This window comes from Camelus dromedarius, chromosome 5 (assembly GCF_036321535.1).
Source record: "Camelus dromedarius isolate mCamDro1 chromosome 5, mCamDro1.pat, whole genome shotgun sequence".
In the NCBI taxonomy this organism is placed as follows: Eukaryota; Metazoa; Chordata; class Mammalia; order Artiodactyla; family Camelidae; genus Camelus; species Camelus dromedarius.
Window position 1 is genome coordinate 16,308,893 of NC_087440.1, and position 21,423 is coordinate 16,330,315.

At 38.1% G+C, this 21,423-nt stretch overlaps 1 protein-coding gene across 5 annotated transcripts in view; it reads left to right on the forward strand.

Annotated features, from left to right (window-relative positions):
- Nucleotides 1-21,423, forward strand: part of CEP152 (centrosomal protein 152) — an 86,079-nt gene that overhangs the window by 10,761 nt on the left and 53,895 nt on the right. For 3 of the 5 annotated variants that reach the window (XM_031453093.2, XM_010998608.3, XM_064485621.1), the window contains exons 3-12: nt 3,290-3,393; nt 3,619-3,691; nt 3,770-4,048; nt 5,120-5,285; nt 8,054-8,197; nt 9,831-9,970; nt 12,759-12,959; nt 18,313-18,460; nt 19,991-20,082; nt 20,788-20,951. In XM_031453093.2, the coding sequence (XP_031308953.2) occupies nt 3,290-3,393; nt 3,619-3,691; nt 3,770-4,048; nt 5,120-5,285; nt 8,054-8,197; nt 9,831-9,970; nt 12,759-12,959; nt 18,313-18,460; nt 19,991-20,082; nt 20,788-20,951 (1,511 nt within the window). The remainder of the gene's footprint in view (nt 1-3,289; nt 3,394-3,618; nt 3,692-3,769; nt 4,049-5,119; nt 5,286-8,053; nt 8,198-9,830; nt 9,971-12,758; nt 12,960-18,312; nt 18,461-19,990; nt 20,083-20,787; nt 20,952-21,423) is intronic. The other 2 variants (XM_031453094.2, XM_031453096.2) reach the window with 1 other exon arrangement.

Here is a 21,423-nt window from a genome sequence, read left to right on the forward strand (position 1 = left end):
ATAGTTCACTATGCTAGACAGAAGAAATTTTTTTTATCTATTTTTATATATAGTGGTTAGTAATTGCAAATCTCAAACTCCCAATTTATCGTTTCCCACACCCTTTCCCCCTCCAGTAACCATAAGATTGTTCACTATGTCTATGAGTCTGTTTTAATAATTAATGTTTTTAAATATCAGAATCTTTTCAGTGTTCTTATGGGATAACCATTTCAAAAGGCAGATGAACGTTGGCCACTCCATTTGCTACTCTTCTCTGGGGAGAAGATGTATTGTATGGTTTGTAATCTGAGAACTCTTGCTTTCATGAATATCAAGGATTATAGACTCTGAAGACAGTCTGTTCAATTAATTTAAGCCGAAAAATGCTAACGAAAGGTTTACTTGTTCTGTTTTACATTCCCCCTAAACTAGGCATTTTGGATATTCTATTTGGGTTATTGTAAAGTGTTTTGTTGCTGAGATTCTTTGAGTAAAATACCCTAATTTTTTTCTTTACTTTTCGGGAGCAAACCTGTGATAGTGAAGGGAGAACAGCTTATTGAATAGTTTTGAATGCCTTTCAGTAGGAGACTTAGGAATGGCAAATGATCTTTTTTCTAGGGGAGAGATCTGTAATTATTATACTCAGCTGATATTCAGTACTATTCTACTGAGAAGATTGCATCTGCAACCAAAAAGCAGTATGATGAATTTGGAAGTAATGAGTGGGATTAACTCTTGCCATTTATAAGGAGTGTTTTCTTTGTCTTTGAATCAGTATTTGGCAGTTGGGTGGATCTTTAATGAGGAAAATACACAGTTTTTAAAATTCTCTGTTTGGTAGCATGTCTAAGTTGATAAGGTAATTTTGTGTTTTATGGCATAAGGCTCAATGACCAAAAGCAAAATCTATTTGACAGTAGACCTGAGGAGGGTGCACTCTGATCCTGGAAGTGGAAGCCTAGTGGGTGGGCTTTTGTTCCTGAAAGGCTTTATTAGGAGGACTCAGCTCACTTAGCCTCTCTCTGCCCTCAGAGTTGGTGGCAGCCAAGGAATATGGCCCAGCTATGCCACAGAATTTGATGGAGAAATTTTTTGAAGGTGAATGAAATGATTTAAAAATGTTAGTATAGCTGTAAATATTTTTATAAAACACTAAATACAATTGAGATGAGTTTGCTAGTTGATAAGTTGGCCTATGGATCCAGAAGCATTTTGATGAATTTATTGCTTATGCTCAAATTAATTTTCCTCTGCGGATGCCAGTTTTGTTAATTTTGTGGTGTCACAAAGAAAGCTGCAAAGAATTGCTTAATTAATGTGTAGCTTTTTCTATCTTTGTGAGGCGGGGAATGTGTTTAAAAAAATGTTTAGATGTCCCTGTTAAGGTTCCCTTGAGTTATACAGCTATGTACTTGAACCTCACTGACAGTTTAGAAGAAAACATTCTTTCTGTACAGGAGTCCTTACTTGATGTGAGTATAAAATATCTATTTTGTTCTTCTTCCCTGTGTTACATGTGGGTGTAGTCTTTTTCCTTAAGGCAGAGATACGTAATTATAGACAAAATAGGTTAGACTACTTTTAAAAGACCTCATAGGTGTTTTTTTCTTAGTGAATTTTGTGCCTTTGTAAAATCACTTCACTTCCTTTCTCTTGAGTTACACATGTGGTATCCTGACGTGTTGATGTGTTCTGTTTTGTTTTTAGTGTTGTTTCTTATTCATTATGTCTTTGGGTCAATTCTGATATGGCTAGTTCTCAAAATGATTTTTAAATTGCCTGCGTGAGCAGTTAGCCAGTAAGTCAGGGCCTTGGTTGTTAATATCAGTATCAAGATTACTTTTCATTGGAATAGAATATTTTTCTCTTGTTTCATTTTTAAAGAACCAAATAGATCAAGAAAACCTTTAAAAAATAATCTGGTGAATATTAGAAACTGATTTATATGTATAGAAATATATATATGATTTGTATATCCCCCTCCCCACCTCACGTACCCCATTTCCACTCCCAAATTTGATTTCACTAAAACTCAGTTAACAATTGGGGCATTCCTTTCAGACATTTCTTCGAATATTTTTATTTAACTTTTACCATATGTATTTTGTTTAAAGAAGTTTTTTGACTATAGATATAATACTCAGATATGTTTAATAGCTGCATTTCATTTCTTTTATTCTAATAGCAGAAAAATGGGGTGGGGGGGGCGGAAACCTGCCAAAGACTAAGGAGCTTCTCATTTTTTCCCTCCAAGTTTTCATAGAGTATTTGATATCTTTAAAATTCACTCATTGCATAATTTTATGGGACTGATTTATGTACTTGGAGGGACTCAGTCAACTTGCTAATTTAACTGGTGCTTAATTTTAAAGAGAAGTCATCATAAGCAGTCCCCTGAATATTTAGGAAAATGTTTGAATCTTCTGATTGTTACAAATTATAAGTCAACATATTGGGATTTGAAGAAAGATGTTTACAGATGGATATTGAAATTCAGCAAATTAGGCAATTCATTTATCTCTTTATCACAGTTTATCTTGAAACTTGAGTGAATTTTTTCTATGTAGTTTTTATAAGGCAAAATGCTAAAAATGTGAGTTTTTTCTAGAAAAAAATTGGAGAACAAAGTCAGGTGCTTTTATGTCAGTTTTTGAGTTATGCTATTTAGAGTGCTGTGTCTGTTAAAACCTGAATCTTACAGCTTTCTTTTTAGTCAGCTGTTTATATAAGATCCAAGTATTGTATATCTTTCCATCTTTGGAATTAGATGCTTGTTTACTAATTAGTCACTCCCCAAAAGCTTTCTATCCTATTATTAGAGCTTTTGAGGGCTTCCAGGCCACCTGCTGCTGCTGCTGGTCTCACCACCTGGGCAAAGTGCATCTGGCTCCTCACATTCCCTGGGGGTTGTCTGATTGTCATATCTTCCAGGTCTGATTACTGGCAGAACAGGATTCTGAGACTCAAATCTGCCCTGTGATAACATGATACAGTGATTGTACCATTATTATGACTTGCTGTGTTTGCATAAAGAAGTTTTAAAATTCTGTTGTATGTGCACTTAAATCTAATACCTTTGTAGGAGAAAGTAAAGCCTTCTAATATAAATCCTGCTATTTCAGTATTCCTCTTTCCCCAAGTGCAATGATGAACATAATTCCTGTGGAATTTAAGACATTTATTAAATGCAGAAATTGGGAACTTATTTGACTTCTGCAGTCAAAGTCACTCGTTCCAAGGCAGCTTTGGTTTGGCATCTTGTGTTCGAGTCAGTGAGATACTGATGCTGACTTTCCTGTCCCAGTTGCAGCAGTTACTCACAGACCTGCCTCACGACATGCTGGATGATGACCTGTCCTCCCCCGAGCTCCACTATTCGGACTGCAGTGAGGATGGCAGAGAGGAAAGGTAAGGACCTGACATCCCCTTCGCCTGCACATCACAATTCTAGAAGTCTTTTTCTTTTGATTCTCTACAGGCAGTAATAATGTATGTGATTATAAAATTATAGACCAGTTCTTAAACTTTAAGGTGAAGTTTGGAGGGAAAACATGTTAAAATCTTGGAGTTCTTTGGGATGTCTCTGTCCAAATAAATGATAGATTCTGATCTAAAGTATTGACTTTTTGCAAGGCCACATCATTCTGAGCAATCGGAGATGAACTGGAATGAGCATCAAGTGCTGCCTAAATCTCAGAGTGTAAATGTAAGTATCTGGTGTGGTAATGGCTTTGAGGGTGGGAACAGGTCTCAGTGCTTTTCCTTTACTATTGCTCTCCAATAGGACTATAATGGGATTCGGGATATATATGTTGGAGAGAAGAGTGGCAATGTTTGGGAAGAGAATCAAAGCCGACCTGAAGACCAGCACCCCGGGTACCATCCTGAAGGAGGTGGAGACGAAGGTGGAAGTGGTTATAGTCCCCCGAGTAAATATGAACAGACTGATTTATATCACCTTCCTGAAAACTTTAGGCCATATACCAACAGTCAGAAGCAGGAATTTAATAGCCAGCCAACCAAAGTAATTACATTTTCGGATCCTCAAAGGAATCATTTTCAGGTATTGTAAGAACTTAACTTTCAAGAATTTGTGTGTGTGTGTGTGTTTAAGAAATGTATGTATGTGCAATGGTCAGATTTAAGTACAGACATTTCAGAGAGTGCATTTATTCAGGCTCGTGCTAAATTAGTCATGCTGTTTTCTGTTGAGCTAATTAAATCATCTTAAATGAGAATTTTAAAATAGAAACTTGGTGGGAACAGTTAACTAAACGTTAAAAGTTAAGACTGCCAAAGAATAGCCATCTTACTGCTGCTTCTGGCTTCTTCCATTCTCTGTACTCCGGTGAGAAGCTGCATTCAGGTATCCGGATACAGTTTGAAAGCAGTGTTATCACCTAGATGACACCATTCAGTCACCTTGATTGTCTAGCTCACTGCCCTCATCACAAATTTAAGGTCAAATACGTCAAAGCTGATCTCTCTTTTGTGATGATATAGTAGTAGACAGGATGAATGTTGAGGAAAGAACCACCCCCCTGTCCCCACCCCCGGAAGAGTTTACTGAAGTAAGACCTTAGCAAACAGTTCGCTGCTTCTTTGACTTTCTCAGTGACAATGAATGCCTCTTTTTGCCCATAGCTATTCTGTGTCACCGAGTGACACGATGAGTCTTTGGTCCTTTTAAGGCGGTCATTTTCTTTTACTTCCAGCTCTGTAAAATGTTATTCTTTCCACAAAAGTTACTGAATATTTATTCCACATGAGGTGTGTATCACACATGTTCTTGTTACTTCGTCTGTGCATTTTTATGTTTCTATGATATTGGCATCATCTAAATCATTCTTAAATATTTATATACAATCTTATTGCAATTCTTGAGTGTTATGTATGGAATTGGCCCCATTATATGCTCAAAAGTTCAGTTAAGTTGTGTGAAATTATATATTGCAGACTTTCAATGAACAGTGGTAAATAACAATCAGTACTATTTTTAAGCAAAGATGTGTGTATAAAATTTGTAATTGTACCACAGTTAAGTTCTATAGCAAAATTAAGTTGTTTAGTTCAGATAATTTTTGAAGAAAAGGCCAAATCCTAATTGTCAATTTCATTTATCATCTTATAATAGCAATTTGGTACGTCACAAGGTCCCAGTTGTCAAGCTTTGGAATCGTATAAAGTAACGTATAAACCTTATCAGTCTTCTGCCCAGAATAATGGCTTGCCAGCTCAAGACGTTGTAGGAAGTGACACGTTTGAAGACCTGCAACAACAGTTTTTAGGAGCTAATGAAAGTATGTATTAAGTCTATGTTTATTTCTTAATAACATAATTGGAGAATTTTGAGCACATGGAACATGTTCAGTAATTTGTTTTTTAAGTATAATGGAATTTTTTTTTTTTGGAATCCTATTTTGAGAGCTATGACGTGAAGTATTTATAAATAAACTGGAAAGAAGTCTAGAATTTACATCAAATATCATGTTGTTGGGGGCTGATGTTGGGTGAGGATATAGACAAAGCAGGACTGGCCATGAGTTGACAGTTGCTGAGTCCAGGTGATAGGTTATTGGGATTCACTGTACTCTTCTTTCTACCTTCTCATGTATCTGAAATTTTCCTGAAGTATTAAATTTTCTCAGCTGAATATTTAGTCATTCTAGTTGGTTAAAACTTTATTAGCTTTTTTTTTTTTTAAACTGAAGTCTAATTTGGAAAATGAAATACAGTTTTCAATCTTAGATTTTTGACTATACAGAAATGTAATTTAGTAGGTCAGCCATTATCTTAAGTTTTTCTTTTGGTTTTTTAGAGTTCTAGTGGAATAAGTAGGCAACTATGATGTAAATTACTCTATACTCAGAGTTAAAACTGGACTTACATCTCAGGTTTAGTCATGTGACACTTGACAAAAAAATCCTTTTATGTAGTATATGTATAAATATGAATGAGAAAAGTGCTGCTAGAGAATTTTGAGGTGATCCAAGCATTCAAAACCAAAAACCAAACTTGTACCTGACTAATCTGAATCAGTGTTTTAATATGTCCCACTTTTATTGTCATACTTTCTGGCACATGAAGTAGCTTCTAGTTATTGTGCATATATACTTTTTAATTTGAGATATAGTTGATTTACAATGTTGTGTTAGTGTCGGGTGTACAGCATAGTGATTCAGTTATACATGTATTTTTTCATATTCTTTTTCATTACAGGTTATTACAAGCTATTGAATATAGTTCCCTGTGCTGTACTGTAGGACCTTATTGTTTATGTATTTTGTATATAGTAGTTTGTATCTGCTAATTGCAAACTCCTAATTTACACACTCCCCCACCAGTTATTGTGTGTCTTGAAGAGCCAGTGTGATTCTAGAGTGTGACAGCAAATTTTTTCTTTGTTTGACTTTTAAGAAGCAGAGGGAAAGTCCTGTTCGGTATTCTGGGTTTCCTGGGATATGCCAGGGAGGAAACTGGACTTAGTGGCCTCACTTCATAGTCCTGCTTCCATCCTATACTCAGGCTGCAGGAAGCCTACGGGGGAGACCAAAACTCACTTTCCCCTGAGGACTCAACAGCAAATATGGGGCAGCCTCTCTTTGTTCCTAAGTCTCTGTGGAGTGAAGAGATGAGGAAGTGGGCCGTGTGTGGGGCGTAAGTGATTTGGGGTTGAGTAAATGAGCATCACGTTGGTGGCCTGACATCCTGGCGTTACTTCAGTTCTACTGTGTTATTACGTTGTATCTCCTGGTCTTTTTGCAGACATAACCTTGCATCACTTTCTTAAGGATCTGTATTTTATCAAGTTGATTTTTTTTTTGTCCAAGTCATTACACATTTGCCTAAATTTGATATTTGGAAGTTAATTAAATAACTTAACGGTTGTGCCAAATTTAGTGATTATAGCTTCTTAGTAACAGTAGTTTAAAAAAAGTTTGAAGAGAGGTGTGGCTTGTACACTGTTTATTCCTGGGTGAGCCCTACTCTAAGGCCCAAGCAGAGTTGACTTGTAATAAAGTTTTCAGTCTTCATTTTTTGGAGTTTAACCATATCTTTTAAAAAAGGCTGTTTTATTCATTAGTAAGTAGAAGCATTGTTCTTGTAGGAAATGAAAAATATTGGTCATTGTATAGTTGAAGGATTATGCTTCTCCTGTGAATCACTTTTTTCTTTTATTCCCCTCAATGATTTTTTTAAGTGGTCCTTAAAATGACTTTGTTTCTGAAAGAAGACTTCAAAATTCTTTATTAATCTATTCATAAAAAAAAAATTCAGCAGTTATGTACCAGTATAAATAGCAGTTCATTCCTGCTTAAAATAAAATATTTTGAGAAGGATATCTAGAAATTTTCTTTGACAGTGGTTTTATAGAAGTTGATGCACTTTTAAAAAAAATTTTGAGAGCATGGAGCTCTTTTCCATTGGAATTGGTATATGCTTATTTTTCATCAGCCAGAATGGTAGTGATTCAGGGTTAAACACTTAACGAGTGACTTTTCCAATTTTTCTGGCAGTGACCGTTGTAAGAAGTACATTTTTTACCTTGTGATATTCTCTGCAATACTTATCTATATAAATACAGAAATGAAACAGACATTTTACATAATAATATTTATACTACATGATGCATGCTGAAATATTCTATTATATCCTATCTTGTTGTTACCAAACCAAAACCTGGGTCTGCTCACCAGCGCTCAGTAAAGCTAATCTGCTTACACTGGGTTGTGGCCAAGGAAAGTGCCGCATTGATTTTAAGGTGCCAGGTGAGGAGTCCGGGACAGCTGATAGTCACAAAGCCCCAACTTTTTGTATGGTGCCCTACAATAAACACTGCACTCTCCTTCACCATAACTGAGTACATTGGCTTTACTGCGTGCGGGCGAGCAGACCGAAGTCTTGGTTCAGTAACACTGTTCTTTAAAATATGCTAGTCACAGTCCACTGAATTGATCTCATGCTATTCTAATGAGTTGTGTTCACAGTTTAAAAAACACTGCCCTAAATGACCACAAGTTTATATTTTGATGTTCTTTTATCTAATAAATTGTCTTTAATTCCAAAGCAGACTCTGTGGAAAATATGCAGATTATTCAACTTCAGGTTCTTAACAAAGCAAAGGAGAGACAACTAGACAATTTAGTTGAAAAGTTAAATGAAAGTGAACGTCAAATTAGATATCTGAATCACCAGCTTCTGATGATCCAAGGTAAGCTAGTAACTGTTGGGTGCTGTCAATTATGAGGTACACAAGAGCTCAATATCTTGTTTCCAGTAACCTCATTTTAGATACGAGACTTAGGGAGTTGATGCGCTTGGGCAGAGGGCTCATAGTGAATCAGTCAAGAATGAAACAAAAACCCAAGACATTGGGCACCTTGCCTTGGATTTCTCTTCAGAACATACTATTTCAGGTCCTCATTTTCTCCGTTTTCTTCTTTCTCTTCTTTTTATTACAGTGTTAGTCAACGAACAGTATTTTAAAATGCTGATAGCATTCCGTTCTAAAAAGTTGTTGATTCCTTATGGAATTTACCTTGGATGAACTATTCCAATTCCCAGAGAGACTTGTGTTTAGTTGGCAATCCGTTTTCTGAGCTTACAAATTAGCACAGTGTTTTAATCCAAGTAGGAGTTAGTGACCCTGAACTGCGGTAGGTGTGCCAGGGAGAAAACGCAGCCATCTCCAGGAGCAGCACAGTGAGTAAACACAGATTTCAAGTTACGATTGCTTACCCTTCGTGCTTGCTGTAGGTTTGGTTAATGTTGAAATTTCATTTGTAAAACAATTTTGTGACTGAACTCCAGCTTATTTCCAGCTTAATTGATAATGGAAAGGTCTCTTTCTGTAATGGTCCTAAAATTTATTTTGGGAGAAGAACTTGTGAACTGTTACAGTAAAGTATGTGGGAAAAATTTAAGATTAGGTGAATTTAAGAGTTCACTGCAGGTATATATAAAAAGTAATTTGTCCTCGGACTCCTTCTTTGATTAGCAGGGGTTTGTCACAGTTATGTAGCTTCTCAAGTAACAAATGCCGAAATGATTGTTAGGGGCTCTTTTGGTCCCCAAAGGCATACAATAAGATTAAAAAAATTTTTTTCTTAATTGAAATTTTCTTTCAATTTATTTGTATTAGTTTTTTTAATTGAAGTATAGTCAGTTTATAATGTTGGCTTCATTTCTGGTGTACAGCATAATGTTTCAGTCATACATATACTTACATATATTCGTTTTCATATTCTTTTTCATTATAGGTTACTATAAGGTACTGAATATAGTTCCCTGTGCTCTACAGTATAACCTTGTTGTTTATCTATTTTATATATAGTAGTTAGTGTCTGCAAATCTTGAACTCCCGATTTATCCCTTCCTACTCTCTTCCCTCCCGGTGACCATAAGTTTTTTTTTCTGTGACTGTGAGTCTGTTCCTGTTTTGTAAATAAGTTCATTTGTGTCTTTTTTTTAGATTACACATATAAGTGATATCATACGGTATTTTTCTTTCTCTTTCTGGCTTACTTCATTTAGAATGACGATCTCCAGGTCCACCCACGTTTCAGCAAAGGGCATTATTTTGTTCTTTTTTTATGACCAAGTAGTATTCCATACAATACAGTTTTTGAAGGGAGTGGTTCTGGTTCTCTAAAATTTTTCTGGTGTTACTTCACATTCTTTTTTGGAACTTTTCTAGTTTTCTCCAAACCAAGTGAAGTTCATTATCTGAATGGGATTGAATGTGACAACATTTATGTGTGATGTAGATCTGATATTTGATAGAGATTGTGACAGGGTCCCTCTACAGTAATGTATTATTTATATAAATTTGTTTAATATTCTAGATGAAAAGGATGGTTTGACCCTCAGCCTTCGAGAATCACAGAAACTCTTTCAGAATGGAAAAGAAAGAGAAATACAGCTTGAAGCACAAATAAAAGCATTGGAGACCCAAATACAAGCATTAAAAGTTAATGAAGAGCAGGTAAATATTTGGTCTTATTTATGATAAAAAGTTGTTTTTTACAATGAGAAGTTAGTTCCTTAACGTTTGGTGTTGTGGGACTAAATTTAGAAGAACTTAGAACACCTATAAACCTACATTTCTCTCCCTTTCCTTGGAGGAGTGGGTCTCCCATCTACATAGTCATGTGTACACCAGAAATCTGGAGGAGACCTCACCTCCTCTGTTCCTCGTCATCCAGTCGCTGCTGTGTTCTGTTGAGTCTCCTCATTTCGGTCCACATGGCCCTAATTCAGGATTGTACCATATTTTTCAGAAGTCTCTTAACTAGTCTCTAATCTTCTTACCCCTTCTCCTAATTCTCTTTTATGGCCATCTGAGTAATCTTTCTAAAGTACAGTTCTAATTATGTCTTTCCCTTGCTTTAAGCTTTTCAGTGACCCTGCTTTACTTATGGGGCAAAGTATGGCATCAAGATGACCACCTGATCCCTGCATTTCTCTTCTCTTACTCTCCTCAACCTCAACAGCTTGCTTGTTGTTTTTATGTACTTTTATGTAGTGTCTCCTCTCTCTGGAATGCCCTTTCCACAATACACTGCTATTTGACTAACAAGCCCCTGCTCAAGGGTTTTCTTTTCCTGAGCCTCCCTGCTTTCCTCCCCAAGCCAGATGATCACATCTGTTATAACAGACTGGGAACATCTTGAAGGCAAGAACAGGTTGCCCTCATCTTAGCCCTATCGTGTAAGCCCAGTGCCTGGCACATAATAGGTGGTCTGTATTTTTCTTTTTTTGTATATATTTCTGTATTCCTGCTTTGATACTATCACAACTATAGCTTATGTTGTGTTTTGAAATTTGGTAAATAAGGGCTACCCTTACTATTCTTAAAAAAAAATGTTAAGCACTTTTTCACATTTTCCCTTCTAGATCTTGCAAATCAACTTACATGCTTTGTTTAAAAAAAAAAAAAAGCTTGTTGGGATTTTGATTATTCAGGCACTGTGCTTACCATTTTATAGATGAGTTAACCAAGTCTTGGAGAGGCCAAATTAACTTTCCCAGGGTTACAGAGCCAGTTACTGACAAAGCATCAGGACCTCAATATTCTGACCCCAGTAGACTTGCCTTTAAAGTGGTGGCACATTCTTTGATGAAGGAGACAGGCAGCCATTTGATTCCGGGAAATAGTCCCACAGTCACTGGTAGCCCAGCTGGGTGGTGGGTGGTTCATGAAAATAATACCATGTTGGAGGGAAGGAAGGTAGTTAACAATGAAGGTGGCTCGGCTTTAGGTGAGGTTGGTGGCCCGTTCTGAAGACGGTTAAATGGAAGAGTTTAAGCAATGTTGTCTCACGTCTGGTTCCTTCTCATCCTTCAGATCTTTTTCAGAGAGGACTTCCCATCCACCTCCCATCTAAAATAGCCGATAGCGTCACATTCCCACTCCCCTTCATCAGCTGCGTTTGATCACTCTGTTTCAAAACCATCTGAAATCATCTCATTTGTTTACTTGTTATTGTCTGTCTCTTCTCACCAGAAAGCAGTAGGACTTAAGACCTCGGCCCAGGCTTGTTGTCCTGTCCTGAAGTACACACAGTGTCCACATTATTGAGCAAATGGATGCATGTCTTAGGCAGTTAAAGCAGTGTTGGGAGAAATAGGCAATCTCTGGAACTGAATGAAGAATAGGCCTTGTTTGAAATTTTAATTTTTGTGTGGAATAGATTATTATTTTCCAAAAAGTTAAAGATGATAATAGTTATTACAGGGTTGAATTGCTTTTCTGTGGTGAAAAGTTACAACTTTGTAATCTTTTTATCAGTTAGAAGTTGCATTTATAAAAAATAAAGTAGCATAAATGAAAAACTAAAAGCAACAGAATCACCACATATGGTAGTTTCCTGTTGCTGCTGTAACAGATTACCACAAATTTAATGGCTTAAAATGACACAAAGTCATTGCAGTACAGGTAGAGGTCAGAAGTCTGACATGGATCTCGCTGGGCTAAGATCAAGGTGTCCACAGGGCTGTGTTGCTTGTCGGAGGCTCCAGGGGAGGACCCATTGTTTTTGCCTTTTCTAGCTTCTTGTAGAGACTACTTGTGTTCCTTGGCAATGGCCCATTTCCATCTTCAGGGCCGGGAGTCACTGGTTCTGACTTTTCTGCCTCAGTTTTCCTCATTTAAGGACCCTTCTGGATTGGGTCTGCTTGGTAATCCAGGATAATCTCCTTATTTTAAGGTCATCTGATTAGCAATTTTAATTTGGCCACAACATTACTTTTCCCTTGCCATGCAACACAACAGATTCACGGGTTTCGGGGATTGGGACGTGGGCGTCTTTTGGGAGCCATTATTTAACCTACCACACTGTTACTTTGCAACGACTACCGTTATAGCTTTCAAAACTATTTTTAGTAAATGACTATTCATAGGTTTCATCAGTCTTTAACGAAATAGTTGTCATTTTCCTATGACCTAACAATTGGATTTCCAGAGAACGGTGCAAACAGCACTGGGACCGGTGTAGTAGCAGCGGGTTCCTAGCCTGGTACCCACACTGTGGTACCCACAGTGCCATCACGTTGCACAAAATCATCTTGCACTCTCCTTGAATAACTACAGACTTTTTTCTCCGTGAAGTGTTTCTAGCAACCATGGGCCTTGTAGGTCCCAGCTAGGGAAATCTTGAGGAACTAGAGCCCTGATGGGGAGACCTTTTCTTTACTCCTATTTAAGCATGGTTGGTTTTTAGAGTCAAAACTCAGAGTCCTGTAAACATTAGCATCTTGTGTGCATTTACTAGATGGTGAAGAAGTGCAGAACAACCGAAATGGCTCTGGACAGCCTGAAGCAGCAGCTGCTGGACCTCCGCCATTCGGAGTCACTTCAGCGCGCCAGAGAGCAGCACGAGAGCATCGTTACGGGCCTCACGAAGAAGTACGAAGAGCAGGTGTCGTCCTTACAAAGGAAGTTGGATGCCACAGTTACTGCACTTAAAGAACAGGTTGGGATGATTTCACATGAGCCACTCTTATAAACAAGTAAAGCTGGTTATTTTTTATAACTGACATTTTGTGGTTCGCCCTGTGGAAATTGTGGATGTTTGCAGTAGGTGTTCAAGTGTGAGTAAATGTAAAAGCCCAAAGAGGTTTATCTGTGAACATCCCCAGAAGGCAGAATTTTGGAAATCTTTCCTCTTGTCGGGTTGGTTAGTGCCTTCTCGGTTCTCACGTTGCTAGTTCTTTACTTGTAAAGTATTTATCTTATGCATATTGCTCGTGTGTCCTAGGACAATTCAGATGGAAGGGAATGAGTGGTCTGGGAGCCAGCCTGGACTTGAGAGGCTGTCCTGGGAGCTTCACCAGTAGAAAGCCCTTCTTGGGTCTCCCAGAGTTTGGTTATTAACCTGTCAATAAAGATTGTCTAGAAATGATTCTTGGGAGTTGATTTTGAGAATAGTATAATAAATAAAATAGGGAAGAGAGTCTGATCGAAAGTTAGTTAGATATGAAACTTGAGCATATTTCGCAGTTTCTGTGATCTTTGCCCCAAAGGGAATAAAATGTTGTGGGCTGAGGGTGAGTCAGGTGATGGGTTTGCTTGTGCTCCAAAGCCCCAGGTAATCATTTGAATGAATAAAATTTCAGAGATCATTTTTCTTAATGTAATTTCAGAATTTATGTAACCCAGGGAAAAAAGAGAAGAAAAATAAGATGTGAGGGTATGGAAAATGCTACCACACTGAAAAGTCACCCTGATTGTTATTTCTTATTTATACAGCTGACTCTAAATGTTTCCATGATTTAGGTAGAGCTATATTAGATGGCATGACTGGCAATAATAATTATTTGTATACCATTTCATTTTATTTTACTTTTGTATGTGTTTTTATTAGATTTATTTTCCTATCTGGCTTTTTATTCTTTTTATATAGAGAAATATTGTGAATTTGATCAGTGCGAAGAATATATAGGAATGGGGAAAGACAGGAGCTGTGACAAATTATTGAAAACTCTACTTTATATAATATTGAAACAAATGGAATTTGAGCTATGGTTTTGTTAACCTTGGCTGTGTTTGGGTAGCAGCATGAAAGTTGGCTGTGGAGAGAAAGGAGGCTTGCATGATGGGAGGGGTGAAGCCTGGGGGCTTTTCCATGCAGGGTTGAGTTCTCCCCATTCTCTGCTGACTTAGGCACCATTACACAGGGGAGGGCTGGGAGCAGTTCTTCATCTGTTCAAGACCCCTGTGCCCACTCCATTCTCTTTCTCTCCTCCCCAGCCCCCTCAATAGAAGAATCCTAGACTAGAACACAGAACTAAGTCTTAATTCTGTGCTGAGTGGGCTTCAGACTCCTGAACCATAAATTGAAGGTGTTGATTAAGGTCTTTTCCATTGTTATACTCTGAGTTTTTTTTTGTTTTTTTTTTTTTAAAACAGAGCAGAGCAGAGCATTGATGTTAGCTTCTGCATATAATTGCATAACTGCTTTGCAAAGTGGTGATTCCAGAGTACCTACAGTCTTTTCTTTCTGGGAATGTTTCTTCTGGTATCTCTTTTGTGCTGTCAGTTTGCTATCAGCTGTTGTTTTTTGGGGGGAGGGAGCCTTTATTTTTTAATTTCTTTTTTTTTTTTTAATATATTTGTATTGAAGTACAGTCAGTTTACAATGTTGTCAATTTCTGGTGTACAGCACAATACTTCAGCCATATAGGAACAAGCATATATTCATTTTCATATTCTTTTAAACTATAAGTTACTACAAATATTGAATATAGTTCCCTGTGCTATAAAGTATAAACTTATTAGCAGTTTTTTAAATAAAAGGTCAATCTGTTTTTTTTTTTTTTTTGTGGTGAAGGGAAGTGCAGCATTTATTGTAGAAGCCATACGTGGAGAATGGGTGGGTCATGCTCAAAAACCCCGAACTCCAAAGGTCAATCTGTATTACCTCAGAATCCAAAGTGAGATTCCTGCTGGGAGAGGTGCTGTAAAGATCAACCAGGAGCTAGGGAGATGCCTGCCTATAATCAGAAAAATGCATGGGTGTGTTCTCCCCAGAGATGGTTGATTTAGATTTTCTTACAATAACTGGTAACCATACATACATACTGCATTTTGCCCTTTGCCCTCTTTTTCTTTGTAAAAGTTACTGAAGAGGAGCAAAATATTTCCCTTTCAGATAAACCTTTTCCTGTTCCTCCCCGCTCAGCAGTTGACAAACATAAAGCAAATCCTGGAGAAGAGTAGTAAGGTACAAATAACTGGGTAATTTAGCAGATGAACTCAAATAAGTTTGCTATTGTCTGGATTCTGAGTGGCTCTCTTGTTAGTCACGCACAACTGTGTAGCTATGTACTTGACCGTGTTAGCAGAGTAGATGTTCACATGTTGTAAGTTTGGCTAGTTACAGAGATTCTTCACCTCACATCTCCTAAGGCAGTCCACGACTCGGCCCCCAGGAGGTGATGAGTCCTCTGAAATTGTGGGTGTGATTTTCTATAGGGTGTCAGTATATGCAGCTTTTTTGGGGGGGCGGGGTGCATTCCATTATTTATTTAATTTACTGAGGTGAAATTCACAATCTAGTTCCTCTTCTATCTAGTTCCAAAACATTTCCATCACCCAAAATAAAATCTCTTACACATTAAGCACTTTCCCTCTATTGACACCCTCCTCCCAGCCCCTGTGTATGCAGTTTTTGTGAGAAGACGCATGAGCTTATTCAGATTTTCCAAGAGATTCAGGACTCCCCTTGCAAAAAGTTGAAAAAAATCACTTCTTTGTGAACAACTTGTTCTTGGAAGAAAAGGACTACAGTTGGAAACTAATCCTATTACTTCATTTGTTCAGCAAACTTTTACTGAAAAACAGCTAAACATCAGGATGTAAACAGGTTTTATGTAGACTTAATTATATTTTGAAAGACAGAACTCAACACAGGGGCTGTCTAATTCCATGTGATGGGAGGAGTAGCAATCTGTTATAATTTTTTAAAAAAAGTTTCTGTGTAACTAATATTTTGAGAAATACATGGCTTGTAAAATTATATTTTTAATTTAGTGTTTTCCTTAAAGCCATCAGCTTTTCTGGTAGAAAGGACTGTACACATCCTCAGCATATAGCGGTTCTTGTTACTTTGGTTGAGTTCTTCTGAAGTTTTTTAGTGTAATAGAGAAGATGAGAAGAAATGAGCTTCTTGGAGCTCACGGTGTTCCTTCACCGACAGAACTCTCTCACTACAGACTGTCTTCTAAGCTCTCTCCTCTCAACTGTCTCTCCCACTCATAGACGTGTCATAGTGTAAGATCTCTGGTTATCTGTCCAAACTGTCTTCTACTTCCTCCCATTCATATGAGTATCAGGTGAAGATCTCTGATTATCTCCTTGAAGGTATAAAACCTTTCTTCATTCTGGTCTTCTTGAAATCTTCAGCTTTTGGTGAAGTCAGAGACTTTGGTTTCTATGATAAGACTTTCACCAGATCAATTTTCTAAATTTTTAAAAAATGTATTGAAGTACTTCCAGTTGGCTAAGAGACTCCCACAGACCTCTGTGTGCACATGTGGCCTAATCCTCATTTTTCTGTGCACTCGGGGTCTATTCATTTCTACTTGCTCTTGTGGACTCACCTGTTCTATCACTGCACTTGTCTCATTTAGTCTTAAAAGATGCCTGCCTTTATCGGTCTTGAACTGAGTGTTCTCACTCAAGCTAATCGTGGAAAAGTTGGAACCATTTATTTTGTTTTGTTTCTTGGTATAAAAACTGCATAGTTTTATGAGTATAATCTGTTTGCTTGAACTTGTCACCAGGACACAGCATAGTGTAATTGACAGTTGCATATAGACAAATTATGGCCACAGTCTGCCTTTTCTTTATAATGACCTTCATAGCTATCTTTTCTGGAACTTTTTTTGGCCAGTTCTCAGGCTCCTGTAAAAGCTGTTGTGACCTCCCCAGCACATAAATGTAAGCTGTCTCCCCACCTCCATGCACACATGCTCACACCGTCATTACCATTAGCTCGTTTGCTGTGCTTGCCATGTTACTTGGGTGCTTTAGAACTATGCTTTTCAAGCTGGCCTGGGAATCAGCAGCCGTGTGCCAAGAGGTTTGCACTGTTGAATAAACATGGACCAGTTTCCAGAAGCTTCATTTTGCTCAAAAATTTGGTAGAAAAACTTTAAAGCAAACATGGCTGTGTTATGAAATAGAATACAAAATCCACATAAATTTTTAAGCTAAAATAGGAGACTTCAGAGTCCCTTTCCTCCACTTAAGGATATGCTAGTATCCTCCTGAGGTGTACCTTCTATTTGTACCCCTGAGGCATTGTTGGGCTTTAGATTATGCTATAAATCAGGCCTCAAATGCCCTCTATGCTTCAGAGTCCTTTCTTGATATTCCTCTTACTACTTATTTTCTTCAGGCTTTTCCAGGTAACTTCAACCAGTTACCTTAATTTACTTCTCTGCCTCTCTCATGCTGTGCTGTTGGTCTGGAATTCAGCCTGTGCAGCCTTTTTTGAAGGGGAGGTGATGATTTCTTCTACCTGAGCTTGGAATTCCCGTGGCTCATTACTTCCAAACACATTCTCTTTTTGTAGACATGTGAATATATCATACGCATGCCTTAAGTTTTCTGTAAATTCCCATGCAATTACACACACACACACACACACATTTATCCTGTTTATCTTTGTCATTTATTTTTCAAGTGTTTTTTGTAGCACTATGTATAAGGCACCTTCAGAGAGACTATTAAGAGAAATGACATGTAAAAGGTAGGGGGAAAAACATAGGAGAGAAGCAGATCAAGTTTAAGAGAAGTTCAGAAGAGGGAGAGATGATTTTTGGCTGCTCAGAATAGAATGAGTTTTTGGCTCTTCTGAGTAGAGTGAGTTTCCAGGTATTTGCCTGCATCTTTGCTGTCTTGGGATACAAATCTTATGGTTCAAAGTGGTGCTTAAATTTGAATACATACATTCATACTGAGAGTGTAAAATGCAAATAGGGATGTAATACATGTCCTTTGGCTTGAATAAAATCTAATTTTAGAATAACAGTGTCTTGTGAATATAGAGCAGAAAGGGACTTTAGAAACCATCAAATTCAAATTCAACCTTTGTTAGCATAATTACAAAAGAAAAAGCATACTGAGAACTTGATGGCTTGGTCATGTAAGTTTGTTCTTCTGACTCACAGTCCTGTGTACTTGACCTTATAAAAGAGGCGATCCTGCCATGTGATGGTTTTATATTGGATTTAAAATCCAATTATGTAAAATCATATTTGTTAGCTTCATATTTAATAACTGATCATGAAAATGACTTCTTGAATACTTTTTCTATGTAGGAGGACATTTGCTGTCATTTGAAAGAACAGGTTAAACAACTGGAGAGGAATCAAGAAGCAACCAAATTAGAAAAGACTGAGATCATTAACAGGTTGACCAGAAGCCTGGAGGAGAGTCAGAAGCAGTGTGCCAACTTGTTGCACTCAGGTGGGTGTCCGGGTGGGCGGTGGCTCCCCAGAAGGCTAGTGTCTGCAGAGAGAACATGGTAGGATTTTTGAATTACCATATAAATCCAGAAAAGACAGGAAAGATAATCAGTGGCAAATATTTTTTTAATCATGTATTTCCTTCAAGTGAAATGAACACATACATATAGACAGTTCCCTGCTTCTGTACATGGTGCATTTGTGAATACAAGTCCAAGCTGAATGTGCTAAAAGTGAACAATAAAACATGTATTATAAAGTTCTCTCCCTGAAAGTTGAAAATGATGGTGAAATCCCATTATATTTTGCCTTTTACACTTGATCTTTGATCATAGAGTTCTGTCCTTTTGTATAGCTTCTTTAATTTTTCTTTTCCTCTCACAGTGGAATAGCCACTTACCTGGTCAGCTGAAGCCAGTGAGCCACCTCCTTGTCATGCTTAAGGTTTCTTGTGTGGTCTCCGTAGTGTTAAGTGTGAAGTGTGAGACATATGCTTCCTGTCAGTTTCAACAGTACTTTTACTTCTTACTTAATAAGATGACATTGGAGTAAAAGGCAATAAAAGACTTAAATGTTTATACAAACACTATAATACCGACAAAACTGCCTGGTTTGTTGGTGAGTAGCCCTCACTGAAAACAAACAGCTCAATGGCTAATCGTCACCTGATACGTGAAAGTCAGACCTTGGCATATGAAGTCAGTTCAGACTATTGGGTACAGCGTGTGTAAGACTGGGTTATTCAAAAGTTGAAAAAACTGTGTAAATGTGTGTGTGTGTGTGCATGTGTGTGTGTATTTTGGTGGAAGCAAAATTTGTATCCTGCTCCATTTAGGTGCCCACTCTGTTCAGATCTGTATCCTTTTGTTCCACATGGCATTACTTACTGAGCCTTTTTCCTTGCCATTAAAGGCTTTGAAAATATGATTTTCTTTAGTTGCATAATATGCCATCATTATTTTGCTTAACCATTTCCCAGATGCTCATTTTCTTTTGAGGAAACCCAGTAAAGTCCCTTTTAAATGGGAACCTTTTAACCATTTAAAATACTAGGTTTCAGAAGCACAGTGCTAATATGCTGCTTTCACATGTGGAGGTGAGAGTGGTGGAAATAAAAGCCTTTAGAACAAAAGCTAAAGGCCGCAAGATGTAGTTTTCTTGTTAGAGTGTAGAAATGGGTTCCAAAGAATTTTTGCTTTGGCTTTCTGTGAGCTGGAATGTTCTGTTCCTATTAAAGGACTTGTGGAGTGTTAAGGTCTGTAGACGTGGCTAATTGGATTCGTAGCAAGGTCACAGTAGCCCATGTCTTCAACCTCCCAGGGGTCTGTGGGGAGCCGCACTAAATCCTGGAAATGTCTGCACCAGACCTATGCCTTCTGGGCCCACTGGCTATACTTTTGTGCTCCTAAAATGGTAGTTAAAAGGTCATAAAGCAGAACTCCTGTCACCTCAGTTGACTCAAGTTCTTCTGTCCACGATCGGCACTTTGTTCCTTCATGTTTGGCGTTGTCTGTGGTTCTTTCTCCCGTAGGCTCAGCACAGGAGGTGGCTCAGCTCCGGCTCCAGCTGCAGCAGGCGCGAAAGGCTCATGCTGTGAGCGAGAACATGAACACGGCTCTGCAAGTGAGTGCTGCCCCGTGGAAGAGACTCGGGGTCACTCAGCTAGGTGGCGGTCACCTCGCCTCGCTGAGCGTTGGATTTCCCTGTATAAAAGAGGTGGCCAGACCATCTCCAAGCCCTGGGAGTTGTTCGCAGCCTCACCCACACAGCTGGGTGGTCAAGCCCAGGCCGGTCTAACTGCAGAGCCAGGGCCCCGCCCCCTCCTGCACCTGAGATCAACAGGTGCGGGAAACCTGCGGTTTAGCTGCGTTTCTCTCACATCCTCCTCCAGCACCGCCTACGTTTTCTGTCGGAGGAAGACTTCCAGTATCACCTCCACTGGAAAGAGGTATTTTGCCTCTTCATCGCTGGCAGACAGAAGTGCAGCACTTTCTTAGCAAGCCAGCCTACTCAGTCCTCTGCTTTAGTAAACCAAAATGTGCTCCACCAGCTTCTCGGCTCAAGGGGTGCTGGTCACGGAGGACATGTGTAAGGGAGGGCGGTGTGCGAGAGACTGCCGACGGCCGCTTTCTCATTCACTTGTTCATTCAGTTCACTCGAAACCTCTATGTGCTGGCCTTTATATTTTTAATGTGTGCTAAAAAGGTATGTGAAGAAGAGTTTCTGCCTTCTACTGATCATTAAAATGAATTTTTAAGAATAGATAGAGTGACTAATTCTTTCTTATAAAAAATAATGAAAATAACTTTCAATAATTTTGTGTTTTAGGAAGAATTAACAGAACTAAAAGACGAAATTTCTCTCTATGAATCTGCTGCAAAACTAGAAATACTTCCAAGTGGCTCAGAAGGAGAATTAAATATAGAACTCACTGAATCATATGTGGATTTGGGGATCAAGAAAGCCAACTGGAAAAAATCCAAAGTTAAGAGGTATTGGGAAAATACTTTACTATAGAAGAATTTCCATTAATAATATTGATGGTGCACAACAGACTGGTGGCACTAGATATGAAGTGATGAGCTGCTTAGGGCTTCTTGAATGTGGGACAGTGTGTTTTAGTAATTTCTGATGAAGTGTAAGGGTCTGAAATCAAGAGGAACAGAAACCTCAAGTCTTGATACTGTGCTGTCTCGATACCAATAGGGCACATCAGTTTCAATAAGGTAAGAATGATCAATTTAGTTAAAATGTACAAATTAAATTCTACAACTTAGATTACATGTCTGTTTTACTATTAAGGTGAGAGTGAATTGTTTTTTTATTATGTTAACACTGTATGCTAAAAGCAGGCATTCGTCAATGGTATATGAGAAAATGAGCATTAATTTTCCCTAGGAACCTTATTGTGACCTTCTTTTTAAAATAGGGATTCTGTCTTTTATGACACTGCTTAGCACAGAT